At 39.9% G+C, this 23,252-nt stretch overlaps 1 protein-coding gene across 2 annotated transcripts in view; it reads right to left on the bottom strand.

Moving 5' to 3' along the window:
• Positions 1-23,252, bottom strand: part of LOC126856090 (membralin) — a 53,440-nt gene that overhangs the window by 3,978 nt on the left and 26,210 nt on the right. For both annotated transcript variants that reach the window (XM_050604285.1, XM_050604284.1), the window contains exon 11: positions 2,647-2,746. In XM_050604285.1, the coding sequence (XP_050460242.1) occupies positions 2,647-2,746 (100 nt within the window). The remainder of the gene's footprint in view (positions 1-2,646; positions 2,747-23,252) is intronic.

Below are 23,252 nucleotides of genomic sequence, written 5' to 3'. Positions count from 1 at the left end.
CGTTATATAAAACTACACGTATAATACCAAGAATGATCGACAATTACTATAATAAATGTGTCCGACAATCGAATGGTGAATACAACATAATAATATAATCTTTTTCCCAAGCGCGTAATGACGTAGCATCGCAGTGATGCATTTACACCTTTTATCGAGTAAATTAACCACTCCATTAAACTTTAATGGTATTCAGTTTTTACGCGTGAAATATACACAATACATATCGAATGTAGTTATTAACGTAGCGGCTATCTATTGTAACGCCATTATAATAATACCTGTTAATACGGCCATCGCGATCATCTAATTATAAGTTATTGCGTTATCAAAGTACGCCCTCCAATCAGATTATCCATCGTATTATTGGCGTAGTAGCAAATTTGTTTCTGAAATTCCAGCGGCTTATAGCAAATGTTCTATTACGATCGATCGCGTCCGTCGTAATGGACGATAACTTAAATACAGAGATAAATATATAATCGGTGTGTGACCGATGATGATCTGGCGAACATGACATGTACGAAATGCGGAGAGAAGATTAAATTGTCAAAAAGAAAATCATTTTTTTTTTTTCTCAGATATAAAAGAATTTCTGAAAATTCCAGATTGCCCAAAATTCCCGATAGAATATATTTGATGGAAAATAATAATATTTCTCTCTCGTACACGCACGAAGCCTTGACGGAAATATCCGCGCCCTTAATGAAAAGAACGAGACACGCCCTTCGCGATGAGAACGAGATTCCCGCCGCATTGACGGTAACCTTATGCGCATTCGTATATGGGAGCCAAGAAGCCGCATTAAATTATTTCTATCGATCGAGCTGTCAGGAGCATTGTCCCGGTTGCGTTTACGTAACTTAAGTTTGAGCGATGGCGGCTTTAGGCTATCCAGCCAAGCGACCACGGCTCGTTCTTCGTTCTCGTACTGCGCTAGCGTTCCTGTCAATCGCAGCACTCCCAACAGTAGCCAACGGGATCGCATGCAAAATATTGTGCTCCCCCCCATTTTCCCTCATCTATCTCGACGCTATTCCTGAAGACGGAAGTGCAAACTCGCCCGGCATAAACCCGGCGCTCACACCACGTTTTTTATACATCGTATAATAAATTCATAATTAAATTCAATTACGAATTAATTGTCTTATATACATGTCCGACAATGATTCACATTCTCGTTGCGAGATGAATGTAAATGTGAGGAAACTACTAATGTGTTGAAAACATTACGACCACACGAAATTACGATTTATTCGGCCAGGAAAATTGCATTATCTTTATACTCGCCGCGACTCTATTGTTAACGAACGGTTTAAAAATGTGTAATCGCAAATTGTAATAATTGGTTGAAATAATTACGTTTTTCGAAAGATAATACGACGACGAAGCGACTCTCGTGCTGCTGCCTTCCCGCTCGAGTTTCACCGATCGAATGATAACAACATGACAGAGTATCAAAACAATGATGCGTCATACGTATGTTGACAATCCTCTCCTATTATTTATATTTTATATGTTAAATACTTTATATAAAATAGATATCCCCACTCTCCCCAATGTTTACTTCACTAGGGAAACGGAATCAATGTCGGGCAATGTTACTATCTTTTTATTATGAAATTATTATTAAATATAAAAAAAAAAAACATTTTTTTTTGTATATCTTAAACTGGTTATTTCAAAAAGGAGGAAACTTTTTATTCGGAATTAAATTTCTCTATAAAATTTCAATGTCTGGCCGGAATGTTTGAACCTACCCTATATATTTCAGATATGTTAATCTAGCAAACTTTCATGTGTGTTCAACATTAATTAATGCAATGTAGAAACAATGATGGGATTAACATTATTTAATCTATCGAGAAGCCACATTGGACAATAATCATAATCCATATCTCTGATATTCTCTTTCTCTCTTTCTCTTTGATACGTTCCAATCTGAATATAATTTACCTAAAATGCAGCGCTATAAAATTTGGCTTCTCTTGTCAAATTTTCGTTCATTTTCTCACTTATTAATGCTTAACTAATTTAAACAGATTTATGTGTGTACATATTTAAACAGAGCGATAATGATCATCCATCGATCAAATATATTAACTGCTAAGTTTTAAGAAATTCAAAATGTGTTAACATAAATCCCGGAGAGATAGAAAATCTTGTATGTACCGGCGATACAATTTTTTAAACTCAGCTCGATTGCCGGGGAAGGAAAGAATCTTTTGCTAAACTTAGACCGACCATATCGGCTCAAGTACTCGCAAGTAGGTCACGGAATATTCAAGTGATCAATGTCCGTTTCAATGAAAAAGAGCAATTTTTCTCGGAAGAACTTTTCTATTTCCGTGGTAGAGTTTTTATCGCGGAGACGATTATTTCACGATTCGTGACGGGATGCGCGCCACTTTAATCCCAAAATATGTACATCGCATATAAATATTCGCATAAATAAATGCCTCTCATCAGACGTCAGCACATTTGTGCACGTCAAGAGAATTTATTCCCGACTATTATTCTCCGTGTGCTGTCGTCTTGATCGCGTTTTACGAGATCGTATCTCAAACGTCAAGACAAATCTCGATGAAATCCAAGAATATTATATTATCTATACTGAATAAAATAATGCGATACCAAATTACTCACCTGTATAAAGAGCCAAGATGTGACGAGCGCCAGGCTGCTGTACTGCCCATTAAATCGATAATGGTACGCGTAGAAAGAAAAGTGGTACAAGTAGAAGAATCTGAAACAGAAACATCTCGTCATTAAGACGCGCGCCGTATGACACATGAGAAAAGCGTGTCTCGAAATACACGAGCTTTCGTAATACGAGATGAAGATAGAGGAAGTCATTATCGCGCAAACGCGCGCGTCCTGACGTCATGATCGCGATGACATAAATAAATAGAGAATTCTCGCAATGCGAATACGTAAAATTACGAATTGCAACGAGATTTATTCGCCCCCTCCGATGTGCGCGATAATCTCGAAAATCCGTAACAACATCAAGCCACTTAACAGGTTACATAACGTAACGATATACACGGCACGTTTCCACCCCGTGGCAACAATATGGACGAACTATCGATCAGATCGTATCAAGTTTCAGCCTATTGAAATATCGAGGGTGACGCGTTGCGCGGCTAGCGGCTATGCGTCGTTATTACGACCGAAAAAAATATCATAGGTGACGCAAATATGCGTTATCTACCTATAGTGGCACACACGATTTTAGTAAAAAGTATCGGATGTTGCGAATCATTTTCTTGCCATCTTCATGTATAAAGGCATTTTTTAATCAACCTAGATATATCAAAGGTTGTATACGTGTTTATACAAATATATATATATATATATATATATATATATATATATATATATATATTTTTTTTCATTGCAGTCTTCGCTGATGAACGACGTTTGGGTGATGAAGGAGGGGGGGTTGTAATCAAGCGATTTTTACGAGAAGCTGTTACGGGGTCGCCAATATTTACGGATCAGGGCGGGGTTGAGGCAACGCCACTACCCGAAGAAAGAAAAGCGATCAGCAGAGGTGTGGTGGAGGATGATAGAAAAAGAAGTCGGGGTTTGTAGGTATATCCCCTTGACGAGTACGACTAATTTTCTAGAGTATATAACGGAACTTTAGCGTCTCTCAATCACTCCGATATGTGTATCATAAGTTATATATATATATATATATATATAGGTTATATCCGTCATTAATAAAGTACTGTTACATAACATTTTGTCATCAATCAAATATTCTTGCGTTAGAAAATTTGCCAGGAAAAGAGAATGGAATTAATACAAATAAATCTTTAGAAATATTATTAAAATAAATTGAAATTGTTGTATATACATTTATAAAAATAATTAACAGAGATAAAAATTAAAAAAGAAAAGATAGCAAATTTATATGTACGTGTATATCGAAAAATATAAAATATGATAGACTTAAAAGTTGCGGATCTTTATTCCTCGACGACCATTTATTCTCAAACAATACGTACCGAATGCATTTATGCGTCCAAAATCTTACGATGCGTAAATTTATGTACAGTGGGCGTTGGTTCGTAAACGCTTTGCATTACGTTTTACGACGCTGCCAGTCGTAAAACGCAGTTTAGGCGGCCGATGCATCCCATTTTCGTCCGCGACGACACACATCCAATAAATCCAACCATGTCTTGTTTAGATCGAAAGCAAAGTCTCGTCGTGATTAAAGGCTTGACGTTACTTTGCAATTTGTCAACAAACTAGAACGTTATTTATCGTCTTTGAAAACAGTTAAGAAATAATTTTTCTACTCTGATATAAAATCAAAGCAATATTTTCACGCTTGGTAAATATCGATCAGATCGATTTGTCAAATTTCATGACAATCGCAATTAATTAAAAAATCTACATTGTAAACTATCTGATCCGCGATGATCTGATTGCGATGCTTAATAAATGTTACGCTTGTAAAAAAAGAAACATAATTTTAACGCAAACGCGCAAATCAAAAAAATTGCGGAGAAATAAAAGATGGGACGAGCGAAGAGCGGACAGAGGGATGGAGAAAGAATGCGCCTCCGAAATCCTACGTTACGTATTCCGGGGACATAAGCTCTAAAGTGTCTCACGCTCTCAGGCAACCGCAACCATCCGACGACGATTCATACGTCTTTCATTTCCGGGAAAGAGGGGGAGGGCAAAGAAGAGAGGAACCGGAGACTCTCCAAACGCATTCTGAATTCATTGAATAGTGCTACCCCATCCCTCCGAAGAAGACGGCAGGGGTTACTTTCGGACTTTAGAGAGCAGACTCCGAACAGGTCCCCAGCTGCCACAGATACAATCTCGGCCAACTTTTCATACTACATATGTAACGTCTGGATCATAACTCGGTTAATGTCGGAAATCACGACAGCAGAGAGTAATAATTATTATTATATGCAGCTCGATTAATCGACTTATTACATTACATTATACTTGTGTTATGCTTACTAATTGTTATTATGATTCTGTTGCAATTTATAAGAAATGCATCAGTGCGAGTAATTAAAGAAGATATTTTTCAAGTATTTCTTTACTAAAGAAAAAAATCTGTAACGTAAATATTATCCCCGAAAATTCGCGTTATTATCATCGGGATGGTAATGAATTTATGAAATATCTAACTCTTACGTCAAATTGCACGGAAGATATTCACCAAGGCTTATCTTCGCCTTTGATCGGATGTAACAATCACAGTTTCGGTATAAACCTGATAGATTTATAATACGAGGGATACGAAGGCATGACATCTAAACAAGACGTTGTGAAATAAATTCAATAAATATATTCCACAAACTGCAATATTCTTAAAAAAAATTAATAATTATAAATTGTATTCAAGATATATTTGTATATTAAAAGTATTGTTTCTCTATAATGTTTCTTTTTTTATAATGTTTCTCTTGTTCTCTTTTTCTAACGCAAAACAAAAATCAAATAATTAAGAAAATATTATTTTCAAAAGTAATTTATTCCGAAATTTCTCTTTTTTACTCCGATATTTTTTTCACATAGTTTGTTTTAATAAAAAAAGCTCTCTCCCCTCGCAAATGTGGGTGGCTATAGAATCTGAAACCGTACGCTTGTCCAAGAAATTTGCCCATGTTTTCTACCGCGAGGAGCAATACCTTTTGAGAATCGCTTTACTTTTACACAAGTGAATGAACGAAGAGAAACGGGACGGAGAAAGGGACGAAAGGAAGGGAATAGAAGGATCCCGCGGCGATGTTCCTAGGGAAGAGGGTCGCGCTTTAACGGCGGTGGCACCAGCAGGGTGGGAAGAGGAAGGCGAAGAGGGTGTAGCCGTCTCCATAACTGTACGGTCCACTCGGCTAACGTAAGTATATTGTCAATCAATCCATGGTATAAAAGCAATCTGAGCTTCGAACGACGGGGTGGCGGGATCCCGCGGGGCGTAGACGGAACCCAGGGACTAAGGAAGGTGAAACGATGGAAGAGAGGCGAGTGCAAACAATCCCCTTCCTCCCCGCGTTTCGCAGAAAAGGAAGGAGGATGACAAGGATCGGAGGAAGGGAGGAAGGAAGGAAGGAAGGAAGGAAGGAAGGAAGGAAGGAAGGAAGGAAGGAAGGAAGGAAGGAATGAAGGAATGAAGGAAGGAAGGAAGGAAGGAAGGAAGGAAGGAAGGAAGGAAGGAAGGAAGGAAGGAAGGAAGGAAGAAGTCCTTTCCTCACTGGCCACTCCAAGGACCTTATCCAACAAGTAGGGTGAAACGAAACTCGTGCAACCAGTATCAGTACTCGTACAGGATGCCTCAGATATTATAGCGGTTATAAAAAAATATTAGATATAAATTGTTGTATCATAATAGTAGTAATAATAACTGTTGATAAAATTATAAAGCTAACAATTTTACATATAACTTTTCACTGAGAGAATCGACGATAAATCGGAAAGAAAAGAAGAGTGATTTCTGAGTAATCCTGTATATTGTATAAATCTCTGTGTGTATGTGTGCGCGGTCAACCCGGCGTGACCGGATATGGTCGTTGGTAGGATATATCCGAAGAAGCTGGTAGAGGAGTCTCTAGCATTCTCGAGGTGGCGCAGTGCGTCCTGTTCACAGGAAAACCCCGAGTGCTGAGAAAATATATCGGTCTGATCGCCAAGAGAGACGACGAGGACGACGACGACGTCGCCGATCGGATTGATAGACCTTGGAAGAATCTTTCTTAAAGGTCATGGAATGTAAGATGACGACGTGGAAAAGAAACTCTCGATAGTTCTTTTCATCTCAAAAAAATGTATCATAAAAATCAAAATTTATTATTTATTATTGTACCGAGAAAATATCATTCAAATGTAAGGTGATGATAAATGCAATGTTAGAGAAGCAGCTGCAATTTGGTCTGTATTTAAGAAAATGGCAGACCGGTGCTGGCAGTCCTATAAACGAATTTACGCCTTATCGATCCTCGAGTACGCTAGCAGAACACCGGTAAATGAACACAGGCTTTATCTTGGTCAAGACGGCGGGAGTGGTCGGTGCACCGGTAAATAAAGTTATATCCCCATCGTAGTCCGATGGGAGACGATCGCGTCGCGTCGGTCCCGTCGTGTCCCGGGACAGCAGGACTAGCGGAAAATGAAATAATATCGGCGTAAACACACGGGATCGTACGGGCGAACGTCAAAGAGGCCGTACGTAAATAGGTAAGAGAGTTTACGGCTATAATACACGAAAGGGGATGTCGAGGAGTTGAGAAAGATAGAGAGAGGAGAAAGGAGGAAGGAAACGTCATCGTGGGACACGGCCATATGTGACGAATATCTCCGAGAAAGATTGTCGATAGCGCAAATCTGGATAATGTATTTACAAGATTCGATCCTTCTCACGTCGACAAAGATTGACCGCCAGAGATTGAGTCGTCAAAGTGAAACGCGTCGGGATCTTTTTTTTTTTTTCCGTACACCAACGTTACTTTATTTCAGGATTTGACTATAAATCTCGCGCATAAACAGTCGTAAGAACTCGTCGCGCATCTCGAGTGACTCGGATCAAAGATCACGCGAAAGATGCATTTCATTTTGACTTTGGAGTAAAAGCTGGTCCATCGAGATTCTAACGCGAAAGGAAGGAAGCCGTCTTAACGACGCGCGCGCGCGCACACACACACACTCACACGGCCCTCTTACGAAACACACAAAGAGAGAGGTGTATCGCGGGCATACATTGTCCGATGAGCATTGTCGCGATATTCTCCCCCTCGCTATATCCGTGGTACGATAATCCCATACTTTGCGGAATAAGCAACGATTTTCGAGTCCTATTCTATATTATTGCGGCACGGAGAGAGAGAGAGAGAGAGAGAGAGAGAGATGCGCGCGTGTAACGCGGTGGGCGCTTGGTGGGCCGCATTAAAGGCCGGATAAACCTGCCACACGCGCGTACAATAACGCGCGCGTGAGCTTTGGAGACCTCCTCTCAATGCCGTTGCCGTTCTCTTCTTTTTCGTCCGCAGGTGGAATCGCATGATTAATGATCCTCAACGACGCCTTACTCGCTCGGCCGGCGCGCGCAACACTCGGAAGGGATCATTTTATCACGCTCAGCGGATTTCGCCGACCGGGAGTACGTATTTCTCTCGCAATTCCCGTAGAGCAAGCACTCGGCTAGGAATTCAATCGGCAATTGTTGAAGGAGGACGCGAGTCCAATTGATTATTTTTACAACGATGTAAATATCAGTCAAAAATGATCTTTTCTTTCTCAAATGGAATCGTTTATTATGATAGTAACTATTTCAATTGATATTTTAAATCGCGCGTGTTTCAGTGCTTCGTGCGAAGGCGTCCTCCAATAAGATCCCTGCGATATCGAATTAGACGTGGAAATTCTGACCGCGTCTCAGCGCGGTCATCGGAGACGGATATTTGCAACGCATCCAAAACTTCTCCGAGATTATTTGCGATCGTTGATGGACCGTTCGCGTCCCCGCGGAGAGCGCGTTCATTACACGGATTACACGAGCTCGTGAAGCTTGTAAAGCAGATTTCGGAAGGTCGGCGAAAGGCCTGGCATCGAGTCGATCCCCGATATCACCGGGATCGCCGGATATCGTTAATATTTCATCTTACGCTGGCGAGAAACTTGATGGAAACATGTCCATATTAACGACGCCCGTTATCCCGGCTTCCCGGCGACACGTGGCTCGCTAATCCGGCAAATCTATCTGACTCCACGTGAGCATTCGAGATTTGCGTTTCTAATACGTGCTTTGTAATTGTCCACCATTAAATTATTAACTGTCGAGAATTACAATACCTTTACCTCCTGACAGCTCATCAACCCAAGGGATAACCTACTCGTAGTTTCTTTCACACACACACATACATGCTGCGTTTATTGTTTTAAATATAGAATCAGCAGATGAATCGTGTCGTAGAATTTATCGTTGCGCCAATATCATCAACAATACAATAAAATTATACAATGAAAGAATAAATAAAAATCAGAAAATCAACTAAGCACTGAAAGATTTAATCCCACACGTGTATATTTTTCTTTCAACAATTTTCAAATTCAAGCGCTGCTCAATCGACGCGTAGCTAGCTAGTGTTATAAAGCATTGCAAATTATCGTGTAATATTATTGTTCTTTTGCATAATTTTGTAGCAGACTTCGAAATCGTTACGAAAGGAGAGAATCGCTAAAAAGAAAAAATGCAAAACTATACGTTCCATCCGCAGGGAAATGAGTATTAATGTCGAGGCTTGACTGCGAATTGATCCCGCGTTTCGCTCGGATCGCGACTACGTCGCGACCGAATAAAGGGGGAATTGCTTATTTTCCCTCCACAGTGGCGGCGAAACGATAAAACGAGTCTTTGTAGGTGCCACTTAGTGGCCACTTTGCGGCGGTCGGGTGTGGCTGAATTAGAGTTTAAGAGATCGCTGGCTATTGGCAGGCAGCTCGTGTAAGCCACTGAATGGTCTCGTGTGTGTCCGACAAGCGTCCTTTTCAACTATCGAGGCTATCGTCATACTCGGAGGCTCGGCTTTGAAAATTCTGATAATGACGTTCAATGAAATTACAACGGTTACCTCGGCATCCTTCACTTTATGACAAAAGTGAGCGCAATAATATATCATAATTTTTTATTTTATTCAGAAATTTATAATATTTACGCGTGTATTGTTGTTTTTGTACGATTGAGAAAACTTTTTAAAATTGGAAAGGGAGACTGCAAAATCATTACGAGTTTTATTGGATCCGCCACATCTGAAGGATCTGATTTTCAAACTAAAGGGATTACATCGACAAAGTTTCAGCGACGTTAAAAGAATATTCAACAGTCGCTCAAATGTAGAGTACTACGTTATTACCCGCAGATAGATGTCGATCGCGCGCGCTTGTATCCAGATTGAAATGAAAAGAGTCGATCGGCGGGTGGCCGATAGTTGGTGACACGGATGGTGCATTACTCGCACCCTCGAAACTTCTTTTTTTCCAAAGACTCCTGTCGCGCAGTACACGAAATCGATGTGTTGCTCGTATAAAAAAAAAAGATCTATCTTAATTTCTCTCAATTGTTAATTCTTACTTGAAACGTTAGCACAACAGTTGTAAATATAAATCTTAAATTAACAAACTAAACAATATATTTATTTCCTTAATATATGTATGTCTACTTCAATGATTGTGATTATCGGTATGGAAATAAAAAATCCAAATGACGATACGTGTACCGAAAGAGAAATTGAGCATTGTTAAGGGCAAAAATTGAAAAACAGCGGGAAGCTAAAGAAGAAAGAACACCGCGATCTTCTCCGCTACTGATTTCCGCCTTGCGAGATATTTTCATGATAGGAGAGTAGGACAGAAAAAGAGAGAGGAAGAGAGAGAGAGAGAGAGAGAGAGAGAAGCGGCGACGGCGACGACGACGTCGACGGCGACGGCAACGGCTTTCGTCGCGACGCGATACCACTCCACTAATTAGGCATTAGCGCAACAAACAACCCCGAGGTACCGTGTACCCTGCCTGAGCTTGCCCTCCCTGCCCTCCCCCCCGCTAACGCCCCGTCGTGCTATTTCCCTCAGCCGCTGAAAACCATCCCCGCGATCTCCTGAACGGAATGCTCAAGTTACAAATTAACTTGTAGAGATCATCCGTTTCCACCTCGGTTCCACGAATCCGTTCGCGTCAACGATAATTCGAATGCAAAAGTAAAAAAATAAAAAAAAGGTACGGATGGAAAAGTTTCCCTTCCATTCTATCAATGTTTAAAGCGTCGAAATCTACAAACTCTCTTCATTTTATATTACAAATAAACCTTCAAGGTAATATTACCTCGAAGATTTTTGCAATTTCGAACTCGAGTAAAATCAAAAACTTTTTTTATTTTATCACATATAATATTTTAAATGTTATATATATATATATACAATATTTTTGAATTTAAATTTGAAGGAGAGGGAAATTATCTATACACTAATCCTACAACGCAGCACGCGATATGTTTGACAAGGAAATTTTCCTGCAATTCTCATGTAGCGAAAGAGCATCGAGGAAAACTGCCTCGTCGTTCCGTAAGCGTTAAATCGGCTAGACGAGATACGGCGATTTTCTCGCTCGAAATCTTACGTCCGTTTCGCGCGCGCGCCTCCTCCTCTCCTCGCGCGTCCTTTATTTTCGCCTCTCTCGTTTTCCTTCGTTACACGAGCTTTCCAAAGGTAGCAGTCGTTAAGAAGTATCGGACGACCTTCCTCCCCGCGAAATAACGAATCAGCGAGGCGTCTCGATTACGTAAGAAATCGGGAAAGTAACGAGGTCTCGGCGATATACCAGACTCTGGGGTCCCATGGTAACGCCACCCGATAGGCGTCCTCGTACGCCCCGTGGCTCAAGGCGTTTCGAGGCGTCGTCGCTACAAAGTGGAGAGAGGAAAGACGGGATGAGAAGAGCGTCGTCGTGAGAGAGCGTCGCGGCAGCGGGCCGAATGTTACCAATTATGAGGAATCACGCCTGATCGATTTCAGGATGTGAAATCGCGCGCCGTTCGCGCCTCTCTCACTACATCTTGTTAAGGGTCTTGGAATCGAGCAACGCGAGAAACACGAGAAACACAGAGTGAGAGAGAGAGAGAGATAGAAAGAGACAGGATCGAGAAACGAATATGAATTTGTCATCATCCGTCATAATCCACTCCAAAGTTCGATTTTACCCTAGGAGGCAATATGTTTAACAGTTAATTATATACAGCACTAAAAAAATATCTTATTCTCAAATAAAAAATTGTGAAAAAGAGAGCCAAGTATGCAGTTTTAATATCATGCCTTTCTCTTGCGTCTTTTATTAGCTCGTTTTTATTACTTAAAATTTTGCGATTTAATTATTTCCTTAGTAAAAGTTTGATAAAAATTCATTTCAAGAAAAACTGTACAATTTCCCAAGTCAGACTAGCTGGTAGAAATCACCGCCGAAACACAGCGGATCATAGTCCTTCGCCAAGAGTCACGAGAGACGAAGGGCAAGAGTTTTCGAATCGAGTAAATGAAGTTCTTTAAAGTTCGAGCCCTGTCAAGGAGTAAGAAATTCGTACCTCCTCTCTTGCCTCGAGAAATATGCTAGTTGTACGACAAGGCAAGGTGCCGAGTGCAGACAAGTAGACGATATAATTCCACATTTCGCCAAACTCTAGCACCACGTTAAGGTGGCTATGCCTAGGACGAGTTATAATTTCTTGGCAATACTCGCGAGTGAGATTTCCGAGAGAGACTTTCAAATATGGAAAGCTTTCAATTTTCTATACACCTTTAATCACGTTGTCTGAACGCGTTTGGCCATCCCGATCACCTTGTAATTGACTTATAAACATGCTATTATTATACGCCAGCGATTTATGTGAGATTACACAGCGCGACTCTGCTGTGCGGCATTACAAATCAATTTATTTTCACGTTGTAAAAAAATAATTGCCATTGGTCGATTATAACGTAACGTATAAATAACTATTTTAAATATAATCTCTCGATTAAATTTTTATAAAAATGTGTATTAAAATATTTATTATATATATATATATATATATATATATATATATATATATATATATAGTAAAAATTTTCACTTGACAAAAATAGATCACGAAAGCTTATTCCCTTTACTATGATTCTCGCGATACTATGACAGCTGTAAAATTTTGGAATCATTCGCTGCGAAGAGAATGTGAAGCATCAATGGTGGTAGAGGCGGAATTAAAGGACACCGGTCGACCGAGTTCTTATAATTGGAAAAAGCTTTGATTCCTTTGGGTGTAGCTTGGCAACCGAGGAAAGCGAAAAGATGAAGAAGGATGATAGAGAAAAGAGAATCTCTCCGATATTTTCTTTACTTCCGCTGATCTTTCCAATTTTTGCAATCATCCCTTCTTATAATTAACCCCCATTATCGCTGTTTCTATTGCTCGCTTCTCTTCCCTCCTCTCGGCCCCCTTATTTTTCTCTCTCTCTCTCTCTATTTATTTATTTGCAAAAGAAAAAGAGAAAGAAAGTGAGAAAAAATAGTCAGTTTTCTAGGAATACCATAAGAGCTATCGATCACAGCTAATATTATTATAGCAAAAGCAACGCGTTATTGTCAATCATCGCCATTTTCCTTACGAGCTTCCTAATTATTGCAAACTTTGCGCCAAGATGCGCTCTCGTAAAGATGGAACATCACGGATTTTCGCAACGAATCAAAAGTGAAAGATAATTAGGATTATGACGAATAATTGAGGATAACGCCTAGTCGCTCCAGCGAGCACCGAGTCTGACGTTCTGTCTCGCCTCGCTCGAGGAAAATCAGCGGCGTTTTCAATAAGATTCTAATTATCGCAAACATCTCGTGTCTCAAGATTTGTACAACTTCCCTCGCTTAACTCGACACGGCCCTAAACTTAAGCGCCAGAACTATAACCGAAACGCATCTCCCGAAACAATTTCGCGAGATAGCTAATTTCCATTCACGGCTGTTCCGAATACGCATCCACCTCGTTTATTTTTCGCGACCAGACAAACGATTTAAATTATTAGTTTTCTCTTCTTTGTGGAGAAACGTACACTCTTTCTCGTGTGTTATAACGATCGTTGACGATGCACGCTAATATTTTATCGTTTAACTCTTTTTCATTATTAATTTTACAATGATGTGATTATTCTCGAATAAAATAGAAACAACAGACTTTATATTACTGCGTATTCACGTAATAATAGAAAGTTACTAAAATCAATCGATATTGCAATTTGTAATCAACTATCAATCTTCTTTACAATTAGCATAATAAACATGATAACGGTTTCGCAAGATATAATTTTCTCACATTTCCAAGAATGCTGACCTTTCAACAAACGATAAGTGATGTTTGAGATATATATTGTTTCAAGATATATATATCACGTCGACAGCAATTATCGCCGATAAGCGGCTCGTATCGAGAAACTATATCGTGAAATTGTATCGAAACATCGAGGCAATTAGCAACGATTATGTGCTGCGTCTACTTATCCTATATATCATACTTGTATATACATATATGTTTGCCGATAAGGGGAAACATACATTTCTCAGAATATTCGCATTATTAGTCACTCTCCTTACGTTAAATTAATACGCTCCTTTGGATCCCGAGCATCTTTCAGTAAGTATCTTATACCGCGAATGCCAACAAATGCATCAATGTCGGAGAATGCGCGCCGTGTAAACTCTATATATATATATATAAATTAATGACATTGCACGCGATGGAAATTGTGTCGATTTAGAAATCCGATACTCGCAAAGGATATCCAATAGAATTTAATCTAAAAATTGAAGATATCGAGCCCGTTGAAATTTGCGCAACAAGTAGGGTATTCTCGACGAAAGCATTTTCCTCAACGAAGCTAAGCTCTAAGAAATCTTTTAGTGAGAAGAGAAAATGTAAAGTCTTCGTTTTAGACGAACGGCGCTTCCTCAACGACAGTCTGCAGCGGTATTTATACGTAAAGGGGTGTGGGCGACGGGGGCGCGCGGCGCCATTACTATGCAAATAGATTCGGAGTGACACGACGAGAATGGGCTATACCACGTGGTGCACCTAACTGGCGCCCGTCAGGACACCATTTAATAGTGTAGTTTCATCGTGCACACGCCACCGTGCACAGCCTCCACCACCATCAATGCGCGCGTACCCCCCCCCGATACGAGTAATGAAATTGTCCATGCGCGAAGCAACGCGACGCGACGCGACGCGATGCGACGAGACGAAACGATGCGACGGATCTCCGCGATCGAGCGCGAATATGTCGTTGCGTGCCTTTTGCGCGCCGAACCAGATTCGGAGAGGATTTGTTGGAATTTCAGGTACACAAATGAGTGCAGGTACGCTCACTCACACAAGGAAACTCGCGATACAGACGACGGCGGTCGTATACTCCCTCGACCGCGATACGCAAGGTCCAAGTATAAACGTAATACGAACAATATTAAGCCCGCGGAATTTCTGGCCGTCCGACAATGCTATCTGCGATATAAAGGTATTTTAGCCTTGCGAATTTACAATTATATACGGAGACCCCCCCATGGTGTATGGAGCGAAAAGCTAATTATTCTGTGCTCGAGATTAACATCGCGCGCTCTTATGGCTTCGCGACTAAAGACTTGGAAAATGATTTTAGAAATTCTTGCTCTCTTTCTTTCCCTCTTTCGAAATAAATGGAAAACATAAAAAAATAATTGTCTCTACGTAGCATTCTTTTCCAGGTAAAATGAGAATATTCGCGATATGAAGCTAATATTCTTCACCAATCCATGATTTTTCAAGCAATGCCAAAAAATCTAAAATATTTGTTTAATATTCATCGAGATCCGATTTCCTGATTTTATTTGCAGACAATTTTTCCTCAGTGAAAATGTCGAGGAAGCTCATCATTTTTTGCAAGTTTCCAATTATATATCTTTGTAATTAAGCCTTAAATTAAAATTCTCTCTCTATTAAAGTAAACTCTACTTGAAATTAACCGAAGAATGTAATTTTAGTAATCTTTTAACTCCCCATAAAGTTTAGTTTGCGAAAAGTTCTTTTTGAATCGCTTGTAACTCGGAAATTATCCATGTTTCAATTTTCGCTGAGGAAAAATTGTTTCGAAATGATCTCAAAGATCTGCCATTAGCAGATTGGTGCGGAGGATTCTGTATATAATACATAGGCACAGATATAGATATGAGGTATACGGGGGAATTGAAAAATTAAAGTTTCCCTTTCTCTAAAAAAAAAAAAGTGCCAGGATTAAACAAATTCGCTGCATTATTCATCGCAAATGAGTTCTGTAGCAGACACGCAAATACGCACATACGCAAATACCAATTAAACTTATAATCTCAAAACGCGTACGATCTCATGTGAAACTGTTCATACGTGCCATTTGCGTTCAACGGCAGATTCGCGAGGATTTGCTAGAATTTCAGATACATAAATGGCTAACTATATGCGCGTACGTTCACGATGGAAGTGGGCGAGTACGCCATCGATGGGCGTACGCGAAACAGACGAGGTGAAAATAGATGTGATAAAAATACACAAGTGGAAACGACAGAGGGAAAAGGGTGAAGGGGAATCACCAACACAAATGTTAAACAAATATCGTGGAAAATGTGTCTCTCGGTAGATTTATTATCTATGTACGCTTACATTATACTTTTTTTTTTTTATCGGTATGCTTTCGTTTTATCAGTCGCAATTTTTTATCAATCCCGATATTCGACGATTCGTCATCGCGCTGTATTTTTAGGTCTCTTAACGAGAACGATTTTGAAGAGAAATCATCTTACGTATAAATTATTTCTATAAAAAAGTTAGACTTGTGTTTTTTTTTTTTTCCCAATCTTAAATTTTTCCATACATTTTTATATTCTCGCCAAAATCCGACAGTTTCGAACGTATCATTACAATTTTTCCAAGTTCCTCGGACGTAATCATATTTCTGTATAATAACTGCACAAGTCTCTCCGTTATCTTATAACTTTAAACGAAAGGTATTGCCGCTCTTTTTTTCTAATTTCGTAGAATATTGACAAAATACCCCGCTTAGCAACGACCATTTATTCGCTCAAAAAGCCGTTTTGATTTACATATGTCAAATGGAAATTTCATTTTGACAACGTCATAAAACCAACCTTTGACAAACATATGTTGGAGCCATGTTTTAATGACATGCTAAATTAATACCCGCATCCGCCCTCCTTTCGTTACTCTTTTGCCATAAAAAGCCGTGCATGTTAAATTTCACATATGAAGTTTTGCACTTACACGGACGACTTTCATAAGATACAATTATTAAGAAACAAATCATACAAGCTGCAGTTACCTAAAATGATAGATAAATTAAAATAATTGTAATTAGTACATTGTAATTTGAAAATAGAACCAAAATGTTTCAAATTCTTAATAGATGAAACTCATGCTTTTTTATGTCAAAGCACAAAAAATCGCCTTAGTTATCCTACTATAACGAACAAATTTATAATCACGATAGATACTGTATACAAATTAATTACGCGAGTGGATCATTTTTGGAATACAAATCGACTCTTGCCTCTTTTACTCTTTTTCATCGCCAAGAGCCGTTATGCGGAGAAGCGAGAGTCAAGGATGGTTAAAGGTTTAATGCCAAGTGGCGAAAAGGATGCTTAAAAGTGTACGGAAAAGTGTCGAGGATGCTTAAAGCGGTCGGTCAAGAGTACATCCAAGTTTCGAGAGTGATAAAATTACTCGTTGCGATGTGAATTGGCAATCGCGACACAAGCAACGCGGTCGAATGCGAAATACAAGTACGATATCGCGATGATATGGTATCGTTTACGTGAAACGCGAAAAAAAAAAAAGGAAAAAGAGCGACGATGGAAAGCGCGTGACTAGATAAACCGGAGATCCGTCCGTCGAAAATTTCTCGCGCGTATAAAACCGTATATACCGTGTGCCATTTCTTTATCGGGATTTAAAGCGATGCGCAGATTTGTATTCATTTTACGGCCGCATAGAGCGAGGGCATAGTCCGATCGCACAATGTATAAGGCGATGGTATCAAGGCGTACGCAGAGATTGCTGTCATCGTCGTTAATTCTCATTATCGCTTAATTTTATAAGCGTCTCCCTCTACGGCACATTCCGTGCATACACTTGGGGATACAAAATTGTAAATTGTTAAATTCCTCCCTCTTTCTCGCTCCCTCTGCCTTCGTTTTCCCTCTTTGCTGCTAATTTCTTCCTCCTTCTGTTTCGAAAAGATATCGAAGAGAAAACTTAAATAAAAAAAAGAAAAAAAAAACTACACACATTAGTGGCGAGCTAAAAAAGATATCGTTTTTTTTTTTCAATGTCAAGGACTTAATACTTTTTCCATAACTCGACAAAAAAATTGTAAAAGTTTCATCACATTTGTTTCTAATTAAATGGAAGAAATGAATTTTTTATGCACAAGAGATATCGGCCAAACTGAGAGAGGGATGTAGCAAACTTATTATAACCTACTCTATCAACCGCCGAACCGAGCGTTTCCGCTCAAGATTGATGTTTCTTCGCAAAGACTGAAAAGCAACATCCACCACCGTGGCCGCCGAATCACCCTATCGAGGTTAACCCTATCTCGTTATATCAAAAGGCGATTAACCCTCCTCGATGGTGAACAAGTGTGCTGGTCTATTCGCGCACTTTCCAGCATTTTCCTTCGCACATTTGCACGCTATCGATCAATCTGGTTATCGGCATCAGGAAAAACGTGGGAGTGAAAGCATCAAAGATTCCGATATTTCGTAATTGGAGCTTTTCCTCGCGCGCTTTGCCCGTGAAAAGAAATTCTAAAAAGAAAATGTATCAAAAAAGATCGCGACACGTGGGTGGCTCCTCGGCTGTCTTGTAAGGAATGACGAAAATCCGAAAAATGGAATATCTCTCAGCCTGTATAGTTGGCGCAAATTTTCGTTTTAATGTGCAGTTGTAAATGTACTATTTTTATGCAGATAGAGATGTATTATTTTGTAAAATTGCGTTATATATAATTTCTTTGAATATATATTTTATCTTATTGTATTCCATCTTGAAGATTTTGTTTAGAAAATATTTTAAAAAGTCGTTTGTTAAATTTAAGCGTACAACTCTTGAAAATATAATTAGTTTAAAGTAACAACACAAAGATAATGAGCCTTTAACCGAAAGACGCATTTTTTCTGAACACGGATGACAGTCTGTTTAGTATTCCAAACTGCGTGGTCGGGAGTCAAGACGATTAATTATGCCGGTTAATTATCTCACGAGGACAAATTTTCTATCCGCTGTTTACGATTAATCATGCACCTTGTCACGTGGCGAATACCATCCCGACTTTTCGTTTTGGACGGAATATCGTAAAACGTACAGTGCCGTTAAATGATATTAATCACACACGAGTTGCAACATAGTTATTTCTTTCAGCGTATTTGGCCCCAATCAAATACCGTGCTGTTAAAAGACAAAAAATACATTTTTGAAATGGGAAAAATATTTCAAATATGATACAATAAATAAATAAAATGCAAATTTTAGTTCAAAGGCGATACATTCCTCTACAAAATAAAATAAATAAATAAATAGAGAATAATTCTCTGGCAAAGAATATAAATAAAATTCGAAATATTTATGTTGAAAATGTCGAATGTCAATAAATGTATACGAAATATTTTTGTCATAGTTTTATAAAATAGACTCGATATATCAATTTAAGCTCTAAGCAGCTCGATGATTCTGTAAATCAGTCAGAAGAATTTGATGACGATCAGGATTGCGACCCGTCTCATCTCGCGTATTCTTGTTTTTCAGGTTTATCGAGCGATAGACAGATCTTTTCCGCGCGTATGAAACGTAAGAATAGGTCCATATACGAGACTGTAGGCGGCAAGGGAAACCCCCGTAGCGTACCGTGTTTCGGCACCCTGTCGCGAGGACAAAAGTAGCGAGCGATCGCGTAACAGTGAAGGGAACGAGAAGACGAGAAAAGACGGTCCGCGGAAAATGAAGTCAGCTCTCCGGTTCCATCAAGCAGCCGTCAGGGAGTCGACCGCCTGTACCGTTCGCCTGGCGCCTGTCTGACGCCCGCCCCCTCCCCCCTTTTTGCCACCCTTTCGCCCACCCCACACCTCCTTTTCTCTCTCTCTCTCTCTCTCTCTCTCTCTTTCTCTGTGCGAGATATTCGAGACGAACGAGACACCCTGATTAAAACGCCAACTCTCCCAGGATATCGGGCTCCAGCTTCGCGCTAGTCTTCCTTTTTTTCCTCACCTCTCTTCCTTTCTCACCTCCCACGCGGTGTGTCCACCTTCGGAAAGTAAATATCGGCAGAGAACGGAGAAACTAATTATAGTTTCTCGGGCGGACGTTCTCGCGCGGCCGAGCAAAAAAAATGTGTCTTAAGGTTTCATTCGCTATTGAAATCCGGTCGCCACGCAACCCGGGGTGTACTCGTAAAATAGAGGAGCGGCTTAAAAGATCGCTCGCGCGATTAAAAGTGGAACAAATCTGAGACAGAGACCGATTGTGTAGGCGCTGTAGGAAAATATTTTTCCATGTCCGCATTCTCGTTTTATTTTCTTCAAAATATTCAAAGATCATCGTACAATTGTCGTAAATGTAATGACATTATATCGTTATTTAAAGAATTATACTTTATATTCTTACTTTAGATACTACCTAAAATAAAACACGGAGAGATTCAGTATTAACTTTTCTTCAGAGTATTTTCAATAAAACAAAAAAATTTTACAAAATAAATAGAAAATATATGATCTAGTCAATTTTTATAAAAATTTATATTACACGATAGTCATGTTATAATAATTATTAGTTATAATAACAATACCAATTTAATTAACTAATCATCTGATACCATGAGGAAAATATAATCGTATCCCCAAAGTCTCTACGTAAGCCTTCCGAAAGTAGGGCATTCGCTCATCAAACGAACCCATTCATCGCCATCAAAGGTAGATCGAAGATGTGGACGAGGAGCGACGAAATGACGCGCAACGACGTGCAATTTAACGCGACAAGCGCTTACTGGAGTACACTGTTTTTGAATCGATTCACCATTTCTATGTACAATATAATTTCGCGATATGACTAGGATTTTCCAGGCGTGGGCAATTTGAGATCATCGGCCCCGCCTAACGCGGAATACATCGACGCGATGTACCGTGGCCCTTCTCTCTCTCTCTCTCTCTCTCTCTCGCTCTCACTCTCTTGCGCGCGCGCGCCACATGGTATATAGGTATACACGTTATGTTTGCACTGTAATTTTCCACCCAACTCGTCGGGGCTCCCGGTCGACGGCGGAGCCACCCGACCAATCCACCCTTCACCCATAACGCTGAAATAACACCCCACGCAGCCCTGCCGCACTCGTGCTATGTGTTTATGAGTGCCTACATATCCGCGTGCGCGGGCGCGAGCGTGCATGTGTAACCGGGAATGTGAAGGGGGAGGAGGGGGGAGGGAGGAAGGAGATGAAAGGGGGCGGGGAGGAGAAAGAGGGAAAGGGGGATCGTGTGTTATTTATATAATTGCTCAATAGCCTCAATTACGGACCTTATTCAATCATAATCATCCACCGGTGTTATTTGCGGACAAGCCCAGCTGATTGTAAGCACTCGACGCTCCGCTCCGCGCCGCGCCGCTTCGTCGCCGACGCCCGCGCTCGCGCTCGCGAAAACGCAAGCCCCATCTCTCTTCCGGAAGCCGGGAGTAAGGGTATAGAAATTTATGCGCGCCGTCTCCCGTCATTTTCCCCTTCCCCCTTTTCGTCTCGCTTTCCACGCGAGCTGAACGCGCGTGTCGAAAATGTCTTTTCATTCCGCTCAATCTCCTATATATACTGATAACAAAAAAAAATTCACCGTCTTCGCGTATTCGTTATTCCGTGATTGATATCCCATTATGCCCATTATTGTTATATCTAGATAATTGCTCGTTAATTGCCGCGTTAATCGAATGAATGAATATCTTTTCCTCTTTAAATATATAAGGTGAATTTTTAGACGTGTCAAGGAGACGAAATGCGAAAGATAGTTTCCGATTTCAAATGGAATCGAATATGTGCTATCTAGAAATTATATAGAAGGAGAGGAAGAATGCACGTTACGGATCTAAAATGAAGTGCACGTCTCTCTTGACGATCCCCATACTTGCACGTATCGCGCGAAACGTTTCTTCCTTTCCTCTATTTCTCCGATTGCACTGTCACCATCCTGGTAAAGTGTACACATCCCAATTCCATCAAGAAGGTGAAATAATCGCGGAGAAACAGCGCGAAAACCCGATCGCGTAGCTGGAGAAGAAAGATATTACACCGAATACGTTCGGTGCTGAGCTAACTTTCCTAATCGATAACAACTATCGCACAAAGAGGTATAAACCTTAAATTTAAGCTTGTTAGATATTGCATGGAAAAATTTTGAATTTTTTTCCTTTCCACCCGTTTTCATTTATATAAATTTCTTCGTAGACACATCTTAATCGACTTATATACAGAAAGAAATTTCCGAAAATATTAGTCTGATGATTAAGAAGGCAAGAAGAGGTATAACATCTCGCGGCATCCATCATACTCGACGATCCATTCACTTCAATCCCTCATGAAGGATCGTCCGACTTTTCATATCCGTGCCTTAGCCAATATATTTGAAATTAATTTGCACACTCGAGCTGCTATTTACGATTGTATATATTTATTAAAAAATCACGGTATAGAATAGAATATTCTATATACAGAATTCTGCAATTTGATAAAAATACTATCGTATTTTGTTAATCACGAGCACAATGAAAACAATCATCTCCCTCTCTCTGCGAAAAAGAAAACAAGCGAGAAGAAGGAACAAGCCGAGAGAAGCTTGCTTTGTCAAGAGATAATATAGGAAAAAAAAAAAAAAACAAAAAAGAGAGAGAAAGAGAGAGAGAGAGAGAGAGAGAGAGAGAGAGAGAGAGAGAAAGATGCGGACCTATGGCGAGAAGCTCAACTTGAGTTAAATTAAAAATACATTCTTTTCAACTACCCCGAGCGCACCTAAGACCACCTCTAGACGTCACAGTGGTCGCTTATAAATTCTCAGCTGCATCGCCATGCGCATTCAAAGAAAATTATATTTCAATGAATCCTACTTTGCGTTCCATTATCATCTATTTACCAGTGACAAAAATTGAGCTTGAAAATAACATCGTTCTGTGCTTCATGTCTGATTAGTTTTCATCGCGAATAACCTGTTCACCTTTCTTTTTCAATCCGCGATTAGCAACAATCGTTATCTCACCGTTCATTCGCGGCGTGCAATCTTTATGAAAGCAAAAGTATATAGATGTTATATACTATATACGGCTAACTTGGGGGAAAAAAAAAAAAAACAACGACGGATTCGAGATTATCCGGCAAACTCGGCGAGGCTCTCCTCAACAAAGCACTTTTCTAATTGTTTTCGAGGACGAAACGTGTAGCACACGCACAGCATCGCACGGTTACAACACGCGTAAAATAGCGAGTCTTCGTCGAACAAATAGATGAAACTCTTACCGCGGGATTGAGGTTTTAACGTCGATTGTACCAATTGCTCGATTGCGTTTATGTTCTAAGATTTTTCAAAAAAATTATTTGTAAAAGTTTACAATCTGCTATTTTTTATCACGAATCTCACGATCGAAAAGAAAATA

The sequence above is a fragment of the Cataglyphis hispanica genome, chromosome 17, assembly GCF_021464435.1.
Source record: "Cataglyphis hispanica isolate Lineage 1 chromosome 17, ULB_Chis1_1.0, whole genome shotgun sequence".
In the NCBI taxonomy this organism is placed as follows: Eukaryota; Metazoa; Arthropoda; class Insecta; order Hymenoptera; family Formicidae; genus Cataglyphis; species Cataglyphis hispanica.
This window is presented reverse-complemented; position numbering and strand designations above follow the sequence as displayed.